At 36.3% G+C, this 22,281-nt stretch overlaps 1 protein-coding gene across 3 annotated transcripts in view; it reads right to left on the minus strand.

Annotated features, from left to right (window-relative positions):
• N4BP2 (NEDD4 binding protein 2) overlaps positions 1-22,281 on the minus strand; it is a 73,843-nt gene that overhangs the window by 28,027 nt on the left and 23,535 nt on the right. For all 3 annotated transcript variants that reach the window (XM_090266967.1, XM_090266965.1, XM_090266966.1), the window contains 6 exons: positions 21,832-21,987; positions 18,019-20,393; positions 17,329-17,414; positions 16,737-16,782; positions 15,315-15,511; positions 12,484-12,602 (listed from right to left, as the gene is read on the minus strand). In XM_090266967.1, coding sequence (XP_090123093.1) covers positions 12,484-12,602; positions 15,315-15,511; positions 16,737-16,782; positions 17,329-17,414; positions 18,019-20,393; positions 21,832-21,987 — 2,979 coding nt within the window. The remainder of the gene's footprint in view (positions 1-12,483; positions 12,603-15,314; positions 15,512-16,736; positions 16,783-17,328; positions 17,415-18,018; positions 20,394-21,831; positions 21,988-22,281) is intronic.

A 22,281-nucleotide genomic window follows, 5' to 3' on the forward strand; every position in this document is an offset into this window, starting at 1 on the left:
ACACATCATAATTAAAATGCCAAAGGTTAAAGATAAAGAGAGAATCTTGTTCTGGCTGGTGTGGCTCAGTGGATTGAGTGCTGGCCTGCAAACCAAAAGGTCACCAATTCAATTCCAAGTCAAGGCACAAGCCTGGATTGCGGGCCAGGTCCTCAGCTGGGGGTGTGCAAGAGGCAACCGAATGATGTATCTCTCGCACATAAATGTTTCTCTCCCTCTCTTTCTCCCTTTCCCTCTCTCTAAAAATTAATAAATAAAATCTTTAAAAAGAAAGAGAATCTTAAAAGGAGCAAGAGAAAAGCAGAGAGTTACCTACAAAGGAGTTCCCATAAGACTATCAGCTGATTTCTCAAAACTTTGCAGGCAAGAAGGGACTGACAAGAAGTATTCAAAGTGATGAAAAGCAAGGACCTACAACCAAGATTACTCTATCCAGCAAAGCTATCATTTAGAATGCAAGGACAGATAAAGTGCTTCCCAGAGAAGGCAAAGCTAAAGGAGTTCATCATCACCGAGCCATTATTATATAAAATGTTAAAGGGACTTATTTAGGAAAAATATGATCAAAACTATGAACATTAAAAATGACAACCTACAACTATCAACAACTGAATCTAAAAAACAAACAAAACCAAAAACAAACTAAGCAAACAAGGAGAACAGGAATGGAATCATAGATATGGAGATGATTTGGAGGGTTTTAAGCTGGGAGGGGGGACGGAAAGTGCAAGGATTAAGAAGTACAAATTGGTAGGTACAAAATAGACAGGGGAAATGTTAAGAACAGTATAGGAAATGGAGAAGCCAAAGAATTTACATGTACAACCCATGGACATGAACTAAGCGGAGAATTGCTGGGGGGAAGAGGGGTACCAGGTGGAGGAGGGCAAAGGGAAAAATTGGGAACTGTAATAGCATAATCAATAAAATATCTTAAAATAAATATTTAAATAGCAAATTTTGGCAAAAAAAGAAAATGTTTATTTGAGATGTTGTAAATATTAGTGATGTATCTAATTATCGGTAGGTAAAGTTGGTCTATTCATCTAGTTAATCATTTGGAAAAACAATTAAGTTAAATCTTTACCTCACACTATACCCATTACAATGCTGGATAAATTAAGAATATTTAACAATTAAAATTCTGAAGAATATATTTTTATAATGTTGGTGTAGAACAGACATCCTAAAAACATAAAACTAAGAAATAAAAAAAAATTTTTCTGATAAAACATTACAATTAAAATATGTATATGAAGGGCAAACTGAAAGTCACCCTAAAGGTTCCTTGTGTAAGTTCCAGCAAAGCAGATGTAAAGATCATGTGTGATCATTTGCTGCTCTTGTTGTGTTTATGCAAATGAACAGGGTAAATTAAAACTGGACTTAGGTGTTGTCTGCTTGCTCCTATCACGGAAAGGTTTACAGTACAAACATGGAGACGAGTGAGTGAGTGCAAATTTCGAATTTCAGACAGCGCTAGCAGGGAAGGGAGTGCGAGAGAGGAGTGGAAAAAAACAGAAGGCTCGCTCCTGCTCTCAAGGGGAGTCTCTGGGCCACCCAGCCCAGTCGCTGGGCCCAGTGAGCCCAGCGCCACTGCCACACCGCACCCCAGAGGGGCAGCTGCAGACCGGCTCACTGGCCCAGATCTGCCTGGAAACTGCTGCTTGCCGTAGGCACTGGGACCAGCGGAATCCCGGAGGGAGACAACAGGAAGGTTTCCTTGAAACAGCCGGAGGTGCGGCAGGACAGCGAGCGGCCCAGACTGTGGGAAGCTGTGTGAACTGAGTCTGGGTAGAGAACCCCTGGACTGGCAGGTCTGGGCTGGCGACCCCACGCACCGGGTGAACGCAACGCGGCGCCACTGAACAGAAAGGAGCGGAGCTGGGCTGGGAGAGCTGCAACAGAAACGCAGGCTCGGTGGGGGCCCCAGGCAGGCGGGCAGTGTGCACAGACTAACGGTGAGACACTGCCAGCCAGGGACAGACACAGCCCGGTGCTGCAGCTTGGAGCACAGAGACTGCTTGGGAGGAGAAGCGAAGACAGGACCCACGGCTGGGCAGGGACTAGGAACATGCGCACTGGCTTGCCAACAGAACAGCATTGCTAGAGAAGCCTGAGGACTGGTGGAGGGTGCCCCAGGACAAGTGGGGAGAGACCCAACTCAGCGGGGCTCACAGCAGAAAGTTGTAGCACGCCCACTAGTGAGAGAAAAGCAGCCACAGAAACCAGCCAGAGCTCCTCATAGCCAGCCAGCCAGAAAAAATTTGAAACTCATGGAATTTTGACCAGCTGTGGATCCAGAAAAAGAAGACTGCACACAAAGACTGAACTGAGTAAAAACTTTCTTTCTTTCTTTCTTTTTTAATATATATATGTATATATATTTTTATATCATTATTTTACTTTATTATTTTTTTAAATATTTTTTTAAAACTATCTCTTTAATGTTTCATACCTTCTCTCCCTCCCATCCTTCTTCTTCAATTTGTTTTGTTTGTCTATTTTGTTTAGCCTCCCTTCCACACTAAATATATAGCATATAACTGCTATACAAACCTAATATTATACACTTCCACTTTCCTACTTTATTCTGCATTCTTCCCTCTCCATTTTTTTAACATACAATGTAAATATTACTTACTATCTTGCATAGCCTTGACCCTACTTCCTATTATTCTATCACCCCACACAAATCTTATTTTTTTTCATTTAAAGCAACTCTTATCTATTTCTCCTATAGTATAATAGTCTTAACCTCTCTACATTTATATTAATACTGGCTCATTTACTGCCAATAGTGGGATAGAGGGTGGGGAATATTTTTGAGGGTGTGGGTTTCTTGCCTGGGCTGTGTGTTTATGTTTTAACAGCATCTCCACAAAAGAACTCAAGACAAGGTGGGCAGAGTGACTCTCAATCAACTAGCTAGAGGGAAAGTCCCACCAAAGAGTAACTGAAATATAACCACACAGCATAAACAAATGACATAAAGGGTATCCCAAGAGCGCCAGCCTCAGGAAATCAAAGAGACTTCACCATTGAAACCCCCAGGGCTCCTATGAAGAATCTCATACCACAAAGGTGGGAAATCAAGAGACAAATCTAATAAACAAAAACAAACAAGAAGAATACAACATGGGAAGACACAGAAACAACCTCCCAATGAAAGGAAAGGAGGAATCCCCAGAAAGAGAGGTAGATAGAACAGACATAAGCCAACTATCAGACATGGAATTCAAAATAATGGTGATGAAGAGGCTCAATGTACTTGACAATCTCAAAGATAACTATGACAAACTCCCAGGAAATTACCAACAACTCCAAGAAAACTACAAAGACATGCAGGGAAGCTACAGAGAACTTATGGAGAACTACACCAGCATAAAAAAGGACATAGAAACTATTAATAAGAACCAGGAAGAAATGAAGAATACAATTTCTGAACTGAAGAACACAGCAGAATCAATCAAAAGCAGGCTAAATGAAGCAGAGGATCAGATCATGAGTTAGAGGACAATGTAGAAAAAATTACCAGACAATACACAAAATGAAAAAAGATTTAAAAAGTATGAAGATGGTTTAAGACAACTGCAAGACAACATGAGACGAAACAATATTCGAATCATAGGGATACAAGAAGGAGAAGAGGAAGAGCAAGGGATAGAAAACCTGACAGGAAAAGTAATGACAGAAAATTTTCCTAATCTGATGAGAGGAAAAGTCATGCAAGTCCACAAAGCACAGAGGGTTCCAATGAAGAGAAACCCCCAAAAGCCCCCCCAAGGCACATCATAATTAAAATGGCAACATTCAAAGACAAAATGAGAATCCTAAAAGCAGCAAGAGAAAAACAGCAAATAACATACAAGGGAGCTCTGATAAGGCTATCAACCGATTTCTCAACAGAAACACTACAAGCCAGAAGGGAATGGTAAAAATATTTCAAGCAATGAAAAACAAAGGCCTACAACCAAGACTACTCTACCCAGCAAGGCTCTCATTCAAAATGGAAGGTGAAATAAGGAGTTTCTCAGACAAAGGAAGACTAAAAGAATACATCTCCACCAAACCAGCATTGCCAGAGATGCTAAAAGGAATGCTTTTTTAAAAAAAGGAGGAAAAAAAAGGGAGAGGAACACAGGTACAAAGGGAAATGAATAAATACATGTCAATAATACCCTTAAATGTAAATGGTCTAAATGCTCCAATTAAAAGACATAGGGTAGCAGAATGGATACGAAAAAAGGACCCACATACCTGCTGTCTACAAGAAACATACCTCAAAACAAAAGATTTACACAGACTGAAAGTGAAGAGATGGGAAAAAGTATTCTAAGCAAATGGACATGAAAAAAAAGCTGGGGTAGCAATACTCATATCAGACAAAACAGATTTCAAAGCAAGGGCCATAAAAAGAGACAAAGAAGGACATTTCTTAATACTTAAGGGAACAATCCATCAAGAAAATATAACTCTCTGATAAACATATACGCACCCAACATAAGAGCACCCAAATATATAAGAAAAATACTAGAAGACCACAAGAAGGATATCAACAGCAACACACCCATAGTAGGGGACTTTAACACCCCATTATCAACAATAGACAGATCTTCGAAGCAAAGAAACACCTAGGAAATACAGCCACTGAACAACACACTAAATCACATGAACTTAACTGATATATATAGAACTTTTCACCCCAAAGAAGCAAAATATACATTCTTTTCAAATGCACATGGGACATTTTCAAAGATAGACCACATGACAGGACACAAAACAAGCCTCAACAAATTCAAGGAAATTGAAATTATATCTAGCATCTTATCAGACCACAATGCCTTGAAACTAGAAATCAACCTCAAAGAAAAAAAATCAAAGACATCCAAACTCATGGAGAATGAATAACATGATATTAAATAATGAATAGGTTAACAATGACATCAAGGAAGAAATCAAGAAGTTTCTGGAAGCTAATGATAATGAACACACAACAGCCCAAAACCTACGGGACACAGCAAAAGCAGTCCTGAGAGGGAAGTTCATAGCAATACAGGCTTATCTGAAAAGGATAGAAAGAATCTCAAATAAAAAATCTAACCCTACAGCTACAAGAACTAGAACAACAACAAACAAAGCCTAGGGCGAGTAGAAGGAAGGAAATCATCAAAATCAGAGCAGAATTAAATGACGTAGAGACTAAACAAACAATTCAAAAGATCAACAAACGCAGGAGCTGGTTCTTCGAAAAAATAAACAAAATCCACAAGCCTTTAGCCAGGCTCATCAAGAAAAAAAGAAAGAAGACCCAGATAAACAAAATAAGAAATGAAAGAGGAGAAATCACGACTGATATCACAGAAATACAAAGGATTGTAAGAAATTACTACAAACAAGTGTGTGACAGGAAATTTGAAAACCTAGATGAAATGGACAACTTTCTAGAAACATACAATCTTCCAAAACTGAATCAAGAAGTAGAAAGTCTGAATAGACCAATAACAAAGAATGAAATTGAAACAGTAATCAAAAATCTCCCAGCACAGAAAAGCCCTGGACCAGATGGTTTCACAGACGAATTTTACAAAACATTTAAAGAAGAACTAACTCCTACCCTTCTAAAACTACTCCAAAAAATCCAAGAAGAGAGAAAAATCCCAAACTCTTTCTATCAAGCCAGGATTACCCTAATTCCAAAACCAGGTCAAGACACAACCAAAGAAAGAAAGCTACAGGCCAATATCACTGATGAACATAGATGCTAAAATCCTCAACAAAATATTGGCAAACAGGATCCAGCAAAACATTAAGAAGATCATACACCCGATCAAATAGGCTTCCATCCCAGGGATGCAAGGATGGTTTAATATTCTCAAATCAATAAATATAATACACCACCTAAACAAAATGAAAGACAAAAATCACATGATCATATCAATAGATGCAGAAAAAGCATTTGATAAAGTACAACACCCATTTATGATGAAAACACTCAGCAAAATGGGAAGAGAGGGAGCATACCTTAACATAATCAAGGCTATATACGAGAAACCTGAAACTAACATCATACTCAATGGACAAAAACTGAAAGCATTCGCCTTGAGATCAGGAACAAGACAAGGACGTCCACTATCTCCACTCCTATTCAACATAGTGCTGGAAGTTTGAGCCACAGCAATCAGACAAGAAAAGGAAATAAAAGGCATTCAAATAGAGAAAGAGGAAGTAAAACTATCATTATTTGCAGATGACATGATAGTATACATAGAAAACCCTATAGACTCCACTAAAAAACTACTGGATATAATAAGCGAATTTGGCAAAATAGCAGGGTACAAAATGAATATACAGAAATCTAAGGCATTTCTGTACACCAACAATAAAATATCAGAAATAGAAACAAAAAAGAAAATCCCATTTACTATAGCAACAAGAAAAATAAAGTACCTAGGAATAAACTTAACCAAAGAGATAAAAGACCTGTACTCAGAAAACTACATAACGCTGAAGAAAGAAATTAAGGAAGATACAAATAAATGGAAGCAAATACCATGTTCATGGATGGGAAGAATCAACATCATTAAAATGTCCATACTACCGAAAGCAATTTATAGATTCAATGCAATCCCTATTAAAATACCAGCAACATATCTCACAGACCTTGAACAAATACTTCAAAAATTCATATGGAACCAAAAAAGACCCCAAATAGCCAAAGAAATCTTGAAACAGAAGAACACAGCAGGAGGAATCACAATATCAGACATCAAACCATACTACAAAGCCACTGTGATCAAAACAGTCTGGTACTGGCATAAGAACAGACATATAGATCAATGGAACAGAACAGAGAGCCCAGAAATAAACTCAGGCCTAATATGGTCAACTAATATTTGACAAAGGGGTAAGGAGCATAAAATGGAATGAGAAGAGCCTCTTCAACAAATGGTGCTGGGAGAACTGGACAGAGATATGCAAAAAAATGAAACTAGACCAGCAACTTACACGACACACAAGAATAAACTCAAGATGGATCAAAGACTTAAATGTAAGCCGTGACACCATAAAAGTCCTAGAGGAAAACATAGGCAAGAAAATCTCAGATATCCCACGTAGCAATATTTCCACTGATACATCTCCTAAGGCAAGAGAAATAAAGGAAAAAATAAACAAATGGGACTACATCAAACTAAAGAGTTTCTGCTCAGCAAAAGAAAACATTAGCAAGATGAAAAGGAAACCAACCATATGGGAAAACATATTTGCCAATGATACCTCAGAGAAGGGATTGAGCTCCAAAATATATAAAGAACTTGCACATCTCAACACCAAGAAGACAGACAGTTCAATTAAAAAATGGGCAAAAGACCTGAACAAACACTTCTCCAAGGAGGATACACAGAGGGTCCATAGACGCATGAAAGAATGCTCAACATCACTAACCGTCAGAGATGCAAATAAAAACCACAATGAGATACCACTTTACACCTGTCAGAATGGCCATCATCAACAAATCAACAAACAACAAGTGCTGGCGAGGATGTGGAGAAACGAGAACCCTAGTGCACTGTTCGTGGGAATGCAGACTGGTGCAGCCACTATGGAAAACAGTATGGAATTACCTCAAAAAACTAAAAATGGAACTGCCTTTTGAACCAGTGATTCCAGTGCTAGGAATATACCCGAAAAATCCTAAAACACCAAAACCCCAATTCAAAAACTTATGCACCCCTATGTTCATAGCAGCACTGTTTACAATAGCTAAGTGCTGGAAACAGCATAAGTGCCCATCTGTACATGAGTCGATCAAAAAACTGTAGTACAGACTTCCGGCCAAGATGGAGGCTTAGACGGACATGCTCGGTCTCCCTCTACAACTAGAGAGGAATACAACTACTTCAGAACAAAAGATAACTAGAAATTCCAGAAAATAAAGCTACATGGAAGCCCAACGTACGAAGTTATAAACCAGCAGTGCTCGTGGGGCAGGTACGAAGAGCAAAAGGGGGCGGTGCTGTTTGCGGTAGCATCTGGGACAGCAGCAGGGAGAGCAATCTCAGCAGCAGTCTAACCCCGGCAGCCTGCGACCCCAACGCTGGGAAAAGCAACCACCACATCGCCCAGAACAGTGAGGCTCAGAGGGCGGGAGGGCGGATCCCAGTCTCCTAGCGGAATAACTGCGGAAATCCATCTTGGACCCCCGCCCCCACACAAAGCACCACAGCGCCGCGAAATAGGTTGCGGATCACCACGGGTCGCTGGGCAGTGATGACAAAGCGCCACAGCACAGCGTAAAAGGTTGCTGGACCACCACTGGTTGCTGGGTAGTGACGACAAAGGGCTACAGTGCAGCGAAAAAGGTTGCAGATTGTCACCGGTCGCGGGGTTGTGACGAGTACACATGCACTGCCTCCTATAGCCGGCCCAACAAAGCAAAACGCATCTGTCAAAATGAAGCAGACAAGTATAGAAATCCCGGTGGTGTAGCTCACCAGGCAGCAGATGAAGAATCTGACAGATGAACAAATAAGAAGCCTGTCAGCGGCTCAGTTCAGGGCCATTGTTATCAGGTGGCTTACAGAATTAACAAAAGATTTGGGAAAAGACAAGAAAGGATTGAAAGCCACTCATACTGAAAAGAACAAAACCACATACAAGACAGAAGGTGAGGAAATAAAATCCAGAGTTCAAATCAACAAACCGGAACATAGAGAAGGAACAAACACTCAACCAGTGTGGAGAGAGGACACAGAAACCAAGGAAAATGAGGAGAGGATCAGAAACCTCTGGGACAGCTATAAGAGATCGAACATACGGATTATAGGATTGCCAGAGAGTGAAGAAGAACTAGAAATTTAAAACTTAAATGAAAATATAATAAAGCAGAACTTCCCAAACTTGGGGAAGGAAATAGACTTATAGGTCCAGGAAGCACAGAGAATTCCAGAAAAACTGGACCAAGGGAGAACCACTCCAAGACACATTATAATCAAAATATCAAAAGTTAAAGATAAAGAGAGAATCTTAAAAGCAGCAAGAGAGGAGAAAAGAATCATGTACAAAGGGGTCCCAATTAAACTATCAGCTGACTTCGCAAGGGAGACCCTGCAGGCAAGAAGGGACTGGCAAGAAATATTCAAAGTAATGAAAATCCAAAACCTACAACCACAAATATTCTATCCAGCGAAACTGTCATTCAGAATAGTAGGGCAGAGAAAGTGCTTCCAGGACAAAGTAAAACTGAAAGAGTTCATTAGATCCCAACCACTGTTATATGAGATGTTAAAGGGACTGGTTTAGAAAAAGGAGGACCAAAACTATGAACACTAAAATGAAAACTGCAACACAAGAACCAATAACAGCAGCTAGGGAATAGAAACAAAGGCAAACTAAATAGGCAATGAGAGTGGAAAAAGAACTATAGGAATGGGGAACATATTGGGGGAGGTCATCGGGGAGCGGGAAGTGGGTAAAGGAGGGAGATGGTACAGGAATTAAGAAGCATAGTAGGAGAGAATGGAGTAGACAGGAAGAGGCTGAGAAGAACTATATGCACGACCAATGGACATGAACTAAAAGAGGGGGACAACTGGAGGGAGGGGGGCCACTGGGTGGAAGGGAGCAGAGGGAAGGGAAATTGGGATAACTGTAATAGTATAATCAATAAAACATATTAAAAAATAAAAATAAAAAATAATAAAATGACTTTCGTTTTGTATCAAAAAAAAAAACAAAACTGTGGTACATTTACACAATGGAATACTATGCATCAGAAAGAAAGAAGGAACTCCTACCATTTGCAACAACATGGATGGAACTAGAGAGAATTATGCTTAGTGAAATAAGCCAGGCAATGAAAGAAAAATACCATATGATATCACCTAATACAGGAGACTAAGGAACAACACAAACAAATGAACTAAATAGAACATGGAACAGAATAACAGTCATTAGGGGGGACGGGGAAGGGAGAGAAGGGGGATAAGTAAGGGAAGGGTTTAGTTAAAGAACATGTATTAGTGACCCATGGACATGGACAATGAAGGGAGATATGACTGAGGGAGAAGGGGTGGGCTGGGTTGGGGGGAGCAATGGGGGGAAAAAGTGGGACAACTGTAATGGAAAAACAAAAAAAATTAATTTTTTGTCAAAAAATTAAAAAAACAAAACAAAACTGGACTTAATGCAATCCCTTTAATGACTAGGAGGGTAATCTTGAGGAGAAAAATCATGACTCAAGGAAAATCACAATGCTCAGTGGTAGACTATAAAGTAGTGCAGCTGTCTTTAAAGTTTATTTTCATTTAACGTTTGTTTTCACTTGAAAGTTAAACCAGGTCTGTGACATCATCAAAGTTGCTTAACTTACAGGCAAGAACATCAAATGCCTTGCAACTAAATGTCTTTACAATAAGACAGTCTTGCAGATTTAGAGACTGGTTTGTGGGTTATGTGTTTAAATTAACATGTGTGTTCTGTTTTCAAAGGGCATAAGCCTATGATCTCATTACCTGAGTGATTGTCTGTACATACAGGCCTCACTTAATCCTGTCTGCATCACTGCTTCCTGAGACTCAACAGTTTGGCTGAACTAAGTGGCTGGGTTGGTGAAGTATGGGGTGGTCTGTGGGCTTCACTTTAAAACTGGTTTCTCTTTTTTTATCCTAATGGCTTGGACAGAAAGGGCTCAGAGGTCTGAGAGGGGATAAACCTAAAATATTCCCTCAGCCCAAACTAAGTATAGTGGGCGAAAGGGTTTTGGACAAGTGTGACGTGCCTTGCACATCTTCCTCCAAAGAAGCCTTTTTTTTTTCCCTAATGTGGGACATTAAAAAATTAATCCCTTGGAACTATTGTAACAACATAATCAATAAAATATACTTTAAAAATAAAGAATAAAGGCCCTGGCTGCTGTGGCTCAGTGGATTGAGCGTCGGCCTGCGAGCCAAGTGTCGCTGGTTCGATTCCCAGTCAGGGCACATGACTCGGTTGCTCGTCAGGTCCCCAGTTGGGGGCGTTAGTGAGAGGCAACCACACAGTGAAAAAAAAAAAAAAAAAGAATAAATTAAAAAAAAAGAAAAATTAATCCCTGCCTTTTGTCATCTAGTGGTTATGGATTGAATGATGCCTTTTAACCCTGTTGCCAAACCTGTTGCCCCCAGAATACAACAAGGATGCCAGCCTGTTAAACCGAGCACGCTGTTGTCTGGGGACAGCCAACTGCCCTGGAGTCTGCAAGATCCTTCCCCATGTGGGAAGGCCACCCTCCCCTCCACACCCCGACTCTTATTAGGGATTCTGGACCCAAGGGTAGGTAGGACTATGACCATGCCCAGCTTGAAACAGCTAGAGGAGCACGAGACCTTTGCCCCCATTGTCCCTTATAAGATTATAAAGGCTCTTAAGTCTGAGAGGGGGGAATTGTTACAGAGCAAGGTCCCCCACAAAAAATTATTTTTTTACAAAAAAGAAGAAGTGTGTCAGAGAAGGAATAAATGAAGGCAAAATAAAATGTTGAAAAAAAATGTATATGACCAAAGTGACAATGCTGGGTTGATAGGTCTATGAGCAGAAAAAATAATTATAATCTGCATTAAGAGATGTACATTACTATTACATAGAGTTCTCCCAAATCTAGAAATGCAAACAACCAAAAGAAAAACAGACAAAAAGCAAACAAGCAATTAACAGAAAAAGAAATGAATGAAATTACTTAACCTTAATAATAATTAGGAAAACAAAAATTTAAACGGCAATGAAATATTTTTCCCATTAGATTGGCAAAATTTTTTAAGATTCTTATTTTTCAGGGCAGATTACACTATCAGTATATATAACTAATACAGAAAGCCTTTATCAAAGGAAATTTGGCATTAGCTATAAAAATTTTAAATCCATAGCACTCTGAACCAGCAATTTCACTTTTAGGAACTAGCCTACAATAGGATTTCATCCATGTACGCAAAAAATGTATGCTGTTCATAAATGCTTAGTGCAGCACAGTTTCCAGTTTTTCTTATAGTCAAAAAGTCCATAAGTAGGAGCCTGTTTAAATAAATTACAGTAATTTAAGAAGATCACTTTAAGAATACCTGGAATACTCTGTAGACTTTGAAAAGAGCAATCACTAAGTATAAACAGGAAAAATAAATACCCGCGAAACCATTACAAAACAGTACATAAAACATAACCTCTTTTTGATGAAATGTATACTTGTATGTAGACACAAAAACAAAGAGGTACACATGTATGTACATACTTTAGTATGCACAATAGCTATATGAAAAAAAATTGAGAAGGCATATAAGTGAATGGCCAGAAACTGCTCACTTTCTAAATTATGTACAAGTGCATTGCATTAAATGGTTTATAATACACTTATATTATTTCTATTATCAGAAAAATACCAGATTAAAACGTGTAACACATGCTTTCAATGACATCATAGTATAAACTACTGAGAATCCTTCCAGCACTCACTTGTGGTCCTTGAAAATGTCCACCAGGAAATTTTGGTTAATGGCTGGGAATATCTTAAAAAGCTGCTTCTCCTTCAGTTTAGTGGCACAATCTTTTTCAAACATAAGTGATTCCCTTTTCTAAAAAAAAAAAAAAAAAAAAAAAAAAAGACAAAACAATCATCCTTAAAATGGAATTTATTTATAATACTAAATATGCTGATCCAAAAGCATGGTTATTTTGTTGCTAAAAGACTAATAATTCAAAAGCAATCACAGACTTTCTTCACTGATTAAAGGCTGAAATTAGTAATATAAGTATTCTTGCACTATTTATTTATATCCTATTTTTACAAAGTATTTGAAGCTGCTCATAAATATATATACACAATCACATACACATATATGTGCATGTATATATATATATACACATTATCACATATACACACCCAATAAATTCAATCATATTACATAAAACAGGATATAAATAAATGAAGAAGTCAGAGAGTAGAGAAAATAAAGGTAAGAATACAGAATAAAGCTAGCAAATAAAATTAGTATATAAATGCATGCCACAAAATCCTGTATGACTTTGCTAAAAGTGGTCCACAAATTCAGTTCTGAGCCTCTTAGTGGCCGAAGCAAAGGGGGAAACAAAGATTCTCAGTGTCCATAAAATAAAAACAAACCAGTTGCTCAGGAGAAGTACAGCTTTTTCTGGTACTGAGACCTGAGAGAAATTTCCCCCATGGGTCCTCATAAAAGGGACACTGTGTGATGCTGTGAACAACGTCCTCAAAAACATATTCTCCTCAATGGGCAGAAACTACAATGTACAAATAAGTTGCAAATTCAGGTTGACAGAAAAATCTTAAAATTCACAGTTTTTAAAAGTTTCACAAGCACATTTACTTCAAAATAACTGTATGAGAATTGTTACTAATTGTTAATTTTTTCACAAGTCATATCTGGACCTGTTTAAATTGCCCAACCAAAAGAACTTTTATAAAATGTGCTATTTTATCCTAATCTAGGATTATGGTTAACATTCTTAAAGTGACTTCTAACTCGTAAGACAATTAATTTGTTGACATTGTAAACTAAATATTTTTGTTTGCTACAAAGTTTCTAATGTCTGAAAAATAACTTCCCATAAAAGTTCAAAGATGACTCTGAAAATTCCTAAATATAAAAATTACATAAGTCTAGGACAATCCTAGAATAGTTACCAGTTTTGAAACTTAATCATATTCAGGACATTTATATAACACCAAATAATAGAAGAGGAACCACAGTAGGTGGCCAGCTGACCAGTAAAAGAATGAACACAGAATATGTCACCAGAGTGATAGAAACAGCTATCTCAATAACTAAAAATATTTCATGTTTTATTTAAAATATGCATTATAATCAGAACTTAACAATGATCAGATTTATCAGAAACCTACTAAGCCACAGTTTCAAATCTTTAAATTCAAAAAAACTGAAAACTCATGACCTTAATCATCTTACAATTAATTACTCTATTCATAACTATGCCTAAAGATATTTTATATTCTTTGTACTTCTCCTTTGGGGACAAAAAGTGAGGAGGAATCATCACGAAATTTTCTTACTGGGGTTCTACCTCAGAGGGAGTCCTTGGGATCAAAAGATAAGAGCTTCTATTACCCAACCCATACAAAGACAAGCAAAAATTACTGATAAGGGAAAAAAAGTGCATTAAGTTGGAAGTCAAAAATGTTCATTTATTCACTATTACACTGAGAGATTAAAAGGCAAGTTAGAACTGTAAATATAAGCTTCAATAGGGAAAATGGCATTTCAACCAAAAGTGTCACTCTATTTGTGCTTAAGTTCTAGGCTTTCCCTATTTTTAAAAGAAAATCCATTTGTCTAATTTATTACATACATAAATTGAAAAGGATATCTGAACAACACTAAGTTATAAAATCATACTGAAGGGATTATATAAATGTGCAAAGATGAGAATGCTAGCAATTTAACAGGGTAACTAGACTGCCCTAGTAATCCCATTGTTCTTCTATGTACCAAGTCTATGTATTTCAACCAAATATAAAGGTGTTCCTTTAAGCAGTCAAATGAGTAAGAAAGAATGTAAAAGTGTTTTTAAGATCACCATTTAAAAGTTATTTCCCCTGAGAATTAGAATGAATAACCTTTAAGGTCTTTTCTCTTCTGGTTTTTAAATCCTCTAATACCAATTTGCAGAATTCCAAAAAAAGCTACGAACAACAAATGCAAAGGAAACCAAATTCACTTATGGTTTTATATAATTAGATAGAATGAATAAGGAACAAAAAAAATACATATAAACTTCAAAGTGAAATGAAGTGTCTCTTTGAACGTACTTAACTGAAAAGTTAGATAAGGGTATATATATTTTTTAATTCAAATCGTTAAGTTTCTAAAACTTACTCTAAAGAATTCTGTTTCAAAGATGGACACTTCTGTGATAGCAAGAGAAATTTTATTACTAATTTATGAATGAAACTATCTTTAAAGATTTATTCCATGTTTCTAGAATTTAGAAATTATAAAATGTTAAAAGGCTAAGAGCCATGCAGCTCAATCACCTGAAAAGTTAAATAAAAAACAATAGATTTAACATAGATTGATTTATTGTTACAGAATATCAACTAATTTCCCAGAAGCAAAAGCCTCCAGCTTTAAACTATGTTTAAAACATTTTTCAATTTTAACATTAACTTCAATCAAGTTAAAAACAGATTCCAGACTAGGAAATATAAAATCAAATGAAAATCACAAAGTAAACATACATAATCGATCTAGAGTCAGAGACAAAGACTTAATATTTATATTAACTCATACCAAATCATGCTTTTCCTGTAAGGCAATTTCTTCTGACATTATTTCTCTGAGTGATACTTTTTTAGTTTGAGTATTCCAATGATCCGATAAAGGTAGCATTTCAGATGCTGCTGAAGTCTTCAGTAACTTTTTGCCTGTTCTTTGAGATGATTTTTGTTCAGCATTATCAAGACCAAGATGCCCAACCATGGAAGAATCTACAAAAGCAGTATAAATAGTGTCAGACCCTCAACAACAACAACAAAAGATACAAATTAAGCATTATACACTCTTACGTCTACCTCAGAGACCAAGGAAACATTTTTTTTTTACTTTTAGCTTATAAACATAATGCAATTCTGAAGGTTCACATTCACCTTCATTTAACCATGAGCAAGAAATGACATGTAAATGTAGGAATATTTCAAATGAGTCATGATCTGGGTATCATTATAAATCAACTCAATGCTTCTCACTCTTCTTCATACCACATTGACACACAGAAAACATACAATGGTAAACACAGGAAGTTGCAGCCAGCTCAAAGTCACCACCTAGATAGAGCAGCTCTGGTCAGTTCTGTCCAGCCACTCCAAGGGCTGGAAAGATCGGCATTTTGGCAAATCTATAATCAACCCACTGGAGGCACCCCATGAATATCGAGCAAATGATATGCAACATATGCGTGTAACATGTCATCACTTCTAAGGAATAACAACACATTCTGATACACATTCCTTTGCTTTCCTGGAGAGTGCAAAAACAGTGGATAGTGTCCTTCACACAACTCTTCATACCCTTTGGGCACCTCTAGCTCTCAAACAACACCAGCTCTTCAAGCTATAATACGAGCACGGATCTGAACGAAAGCACATCCTAAGAATCTTCAACCTGCAATCCTAGTGTGTAGTGGACAAAAGTATATGGAGGAATTCATACACCCAAGGAAGACCCTTATTAACAGGTATGCCACCCTGCACTAATCACTAAGAAAAGAACAGCACTATAAAGCGTAAGTCTCCTGGAATAAAATATTTTCAATTTGGCAGATGTACCAAAAAAGCAGTCAATGTAACATTAAGAAAAATTTTGAATAACCAAGTAATGTTTCAATGATGCTCTCACTTAAACACATGAACACTTTTATTGCTCTCAAACCAGAACAGTTTTCTTTCATTCAGAGCAAAATCTAATAGCAAACACCTTGACTGTATGTATTAGAGCTCATCTTACGTGTTCCACATCACTCATGAAAGCTGAACAGTATTAGAGGGTCTTTTTTCTTCATTATAAAAATAAAACAATTTTTTAAAGAACTTCCATTTGCAAATCAAAATTCTTGGGTAACATTTTGTGGAAGTATACTTAAAGTGAGTTAAAATTCATACACACAAGTTACAACGTCAAGACAAAATCATCAGTAGTAAAAAATAAGTGCTTTACCTCGCACAGACTTGCCACGGGATACTTCTTCTTGTCTTTGTCGCTCCTAAACACAAATATAGCAACAGGGGATTGACAAAGGAGGGTGTATTACAAAACAAGATTATATTATTTTTCTCTAGAAATCATTTCTCTCTGTAAAATTATCAATCGTTCACACTAAAATCTAAGTAAGGCAATAAAATTAGGTAAACAAAATTATAAAAGTATGACATCTATATTTTTTCCACTTACAGAGTTGTTACACTGTATTTTTTAAGTGTTTTTAAATTTTAATTAATCAGTACTTTACAGAGTTGTTACACTGTAATCAGTACTGCATATTTTTAATTTAGGAAGTAAAAACTATTTGACTTTTTCCCTTAAAAAAATTCAACATATTGAGCTTCACCATTAATTATATTATTTAGCCAGTCTAGAAATAATCTAAAATACTGAGAAGTGATAAAAATCAGTAATTTGTTAAGTCATAAAGTTCATTTTCTTTCAAAGTCAAAATTCAAAGAACTCTTTCATAGAACAGATTTTATTGAAGAGCAAAGGTAACAAAATGGATACGAAAAAAGCTCTTGGTAAAAAGAAGCCTACCAACCATTACAGATTCTTTCCATTTCTCATGAATCACTTTAGCCAGATTCAGATCTATATGAACCACACAATCCTCAACTGTTAGAGACCCTTATAATGGGAAAAAGAAAAGAAAATATAATCGTTACCCATACATTTACAGGAAACATACTCAACCACTTTATGCATTATAATATTAATTAATATTAATTACTAACCTATGATTCTAGTTCTCTTGGAATACTTTTGTAATATGTAATATGTCATTGTTTTCACACTTCTTGCCTGCTGCAATTATACAATGCCTCATATATTTAAGTTATTCAGGTCCATTATTCTAAATAAATTTAATGTATTCATGTCCATTATTCAAGATTTTTCAATAGTGTGTTGTTTTAAAAAATTAATCTTGCCTTAAATGTATCTGGAGTAGCAGCAAAGGGTTCAAAAAGGTTCATCTGTATAAATAAGTATGCAGTAAATACCAGAGAAAATTTTCAATATATGAATGAGATGAACACAACTCCATATAAATACTCTCTCTTTCTTCAAATTACATCTTTGAAAATCCTCTACACACTGTGTCAAAAGTAAACCACACAAATTATTTTACATTTCAGTTAACATATGAAATAGTTTTTAAACTGAAATAGAACTACCTATATTCTTCTATTCACATAAAGACACATAATTAGGTAATTTACTTTTTCCTTACCTGAATCAATACCAACAGGGCCGAATAATTCACTGAGCTGAAAAGCCAGTTCAGGGGGTAATGCCAATTCCAGACAGTCTATGGTAAGAGATTTGGCCATAATTGGCCTGGGATTCAACATCTTAGTTTTATCTTCTTCACTAACTCCAGCTAACAAAGTATTCCCTGCCATTAGAATTTTTTCCATTTCCTGTTCATCTTCATTCACAAATCCTTCTGTGTTTGGAAATTTCACAAAATCCTTTGGAAGAGTTTCATGTTTATTTATTTCACGAGAGTCAGTAAAATAAATTCCTTCATTTAATTCAAGATTTGAAGTGCGTGATACAGAGTTTAAAATATCAGACAAATTCAAAGAAGAACGCATACTGTCTCCAATTTCTGTTATTTCTAGATTCTTATCCAATTCACTCACATCTTGAGCAGGAATAGCATTTATAGTACCTGAAAAAGACTGGTTGATGTTAAATAAACCTGAAAATTCTGCCTGACTATTAGGAAGGACTTTATTAGCATTCTTTAGCTCTGTAGTGGCATTAGGAAATACACTTATTAATCCAGGTTTTTCAGTAGTTACAGCTCTTATTTCTGCCTGCTCTGAGTCTCCCTTTTCTGAATCACAGGGAGACTGTACATTAGCGTTAGTGATACCAATCCCATGGCTAAATTCTAGCATAGAAGAATTCGAATTCTCTAAGGTTCCTCTTTGGCTAATAATTTCCTTCAAATTAAATCCCAGAGAAAATGGCCCAACTTGTGCTTCATCATGTGATTTTTGGATATTCTCAAATTCAGTATCCTCACATAATTTAGTTTCAGAATCCAACAAAAGGCTTGTGGCCCAAATAATATCTTTGTTACACCTCTCATATAAGTCTTTTAGGGCTTCTAATGAAAAGGATCCAAATAATTTACATAGAATGTTAAGGTTTTCAGATTCATCAGCACTGGTAAGCTCACTTTCTTCAACAAATGTGCTTTTATCATACATTACCCTATATGGAATTGTTTCTTGAATATTTAAGTTTGTGTTAATATTGAAGGCTTTTGGTTTAAATCCATCTAATCTGCCTGTTAATACTCTCACAGAATCTGAAACACTAATTTTATTCTTTTCTATTTTCCATAGGAGAGCAAAATCCTGTGGTTCAGTCTGGGTACACATGCCTACTTCTATTTCAGAGACTTCTTTAAGCTTTCCTTCTGGAAATCCAGCTGAAGTGTGTGGTCCTGCTACTCCAGAAATAGGTGAAGCAGTATTGGTGAGAGACAACATGTATGGCCCATAAATCTTTTTACTTGGACAAGGGTCATTCTCACAGGCCATTTCACTGGGTAGCATTTCAGAACTTCCTAGAATAGAGCTACCCAACGTTTTTAGTTCTTCAGGGCTTGTGCCCCAACAGGCCTCATGTGTTCTGTATAAGGGTATCTCACTCAGAATGTCATTAGTTCCAAATCCTAGGCTGGGCTCATTTCCACCAGCCTTTGGAATTCTTGATCTGTGCTCCCTCTCAGCTAAAGCATCAGATGAAGGCCAGTCACCCACAAGGCTAAGTGATTTTTTTCCAGTATTTCTGTAAGTGTTATAGTTACAGCTACTGAAAGCTTCTGAAGCATCAGCACCCTGTGACTTCTTGTCATTCTCTATACTTTCATGTGGGGGTCCTGGTTGCTGGATTTGATCTATACTCACAGATAGACTATTATCTAATACTCTGCATGATGGAGGGCGATGATACTTTTTGTCACTTTGTACAGATGAAGCTTTTCCAGTCTTTCGGTTCCTTTTTATCCTCTGACCAAGAATTTTATCAACTGGCCAATCACCAACAAAATCTGATAGTTCATGTCTTGGTAACTTTTCCAAAGATGACTTGCTTTTTTGTTTTCCAAAGGCTTTTTTCTTTACCATTGCTCTTTCCTCCAGTATTTCACCAGGTGAAGAGTTTTCATTCTGAAGTGATACAGCATTTGAAAGATCACAGTCTTCTTGATTATTTTCACCATGGCTAATACTCGGTGACATTCTCTCTACAAAACTACCTGCATTGGTTTTACTATACTCTTTTTCAGAGGTTATTTCCACCCATTCTATTTCACTTGTGTTTGTTAATCGTACTTTGCTTTCAGAATCAGAAAAATACATGTCTGGAACTTCCTGAACAAAAGAACTCTGAATGCTAGGATTCATACCACTTATTTCTTTTCTTTCTTTGTTTAAATCTGCATTAGCGAGACATGTAACATCCTCAGGTAACACAGTTTCTTCAGTCAGGTCAAGTTTCTTCTCTTCAGTTAACTCTATGTGCTTCAAAGATGAGGATAAAACATTTCCTTCTTTTTCAGAGGTAAGGTCTTCACTGTCTCTTGGGCTGTAAGATTTTTTAAGTATTACAAGGTAGTCTCTTTAATGTTATCATTAATCTTATTTAAATTTAAAAAGCATATAACTGAAAGACAGGACACTTAACATTTATTCACTCTAAAAATTCTAGAAATGCACTACATTATAAAAGCTAGTCTTGATCTTTCCATATGTAACACACTATGAACACACCCCTTTGTTGTAACCACAACGCCTGGCAAAATGCCTGGCATATAAGAAGCACTAAAACTTTTTTTTAATTGAATAATAAACATGATATTTTCAGTTAAGATGTTTATTATACGTAAATGTTAAAGTTAAGTTTCTAAATTTATTCCCAGAAGAGGACACCACCTCCCTGGTTTCTTTAACTTATTTAAGCTTAACACAATGTGAAATTAGGTCTGCTTCTGTATTACCTATCTGTCATTTGCTACAGAAGAAAACGTTTAAGCATCATTTATAAAGTTGCAGAGTCGACGAACATGATTTGCACAGTTAAAAGAGAAATGAGAGATAGGGAAGAGATCTCATTTAGGATGTCACTTTTTAAATTTGTTAAGATCATCCTTACCGTTAATTTCAGATTCAGAGCACTTCTGCCTAATCACTACTTTCAACTGCAGTGCTTTTTCCTTATTCAGTTTGTCAACTCCTTTTCCTTCCTCTCCATCTTTCCTCTAGGAGCTCTCAGAGCCCCACCTCTCCCATGAAATCCTCCTGCTAAACTCACATCTAGCACTGAATTTTCCATATGCCAGATGCTATTCTAAGTCCTTTCCAAGTGTTCATAATCCTTATGAAATCCTATGAGCAAAGTGTTGTCACTGCCATTTTAGAAATAAAGAACTAAAGTATAGAGAGATTTTATAATTATATTTTATAAAACTTTGGGATTTGAAGCCAGGAAATAAGGCTTAAGAACGCATGTTCTTCACCACTTTGCAACAATGCTCCTCAGTGAAAAGGCATTTACGAATTTCCTCTCCATGACTCCCAACTCCTTTTTAATAGAACCTCTCTATCTTTTATCATCACAAAATACAGGCAATTCAGACCTCTCTACGTATTTTATGATCTTCTTTACTCATTTACCATACTAGCTTGAAAGAGAATTTTTACTAATAGCTAAGGAAATTAAGTGATGTGATATATACAAATAATAACAATGAGGAGATAAGATAAGGATAAAGACCTGGATGGCAAGAAGTTACATAATGAAGACCGTATAAACACGGGCCCACAAAACCTTAAGAACAATGAAACAAACCTAATACCACTCAAATGCTTTTCTTTTCCTGTTCATCACATACATACATCCTACTTCATGTAAGACTATACATGAGCCGTACAAGTTACCTGGCAATAATTTTACAAGCTCCAAAATTTTATTTTTAAAAAATTTATTTTAAATTGAAAATCTGTACATAAGGACGTTAACCTACCTAAAACTTTGGTCCTCAGGAGAATATGCACATAACTCAATACGTTCAATTTTTTCTGGCACCGAAGAACTCATAATTATTGGCACTGAAACAAAACGTTGATAATGTTCCAACATTCTTGTTATTTTTTCTTTGCTTACTCCATGAATATTACGCCTAAAAAACCCAGGGATGAAAAGGGTATAAAGGATATTAGTAATTAAGCTTTTAAACAGATAAATAATGTCATGAAAAACAATAATATATTTATAATATATAAAAATTTAAAAGCTAGTTTATTATGACAATATATACTATTTGAATCTAATTTTCATTTTACTCAAGATATCTTAAATTATCATTTTCTTAATTATTCCATATAATTTTTTCCAAACATTCTTTATCAACTTAGAAAAAAATGAACAGATCCTAATAATGTTAAAAAAAGTTCCTCTCAAGCTCTGGTTAAAA

Source organism: Furipterus horrens, unplaced genomic scaffold (genome assembly GCF_987537825.1).
Source record: "Furipterus horrens unplaced genomic scaffold, mFurHor1.1.pri manual_scaffold_2, whole genome shotgun sequence".
In the NCBI taxonomy this organism is placed as follows: Eukaryota; Metazoa; Chordata; class Mammalia; order Chiroptera; family Furipteridae; genus Furipterus; species Furipterus horrens.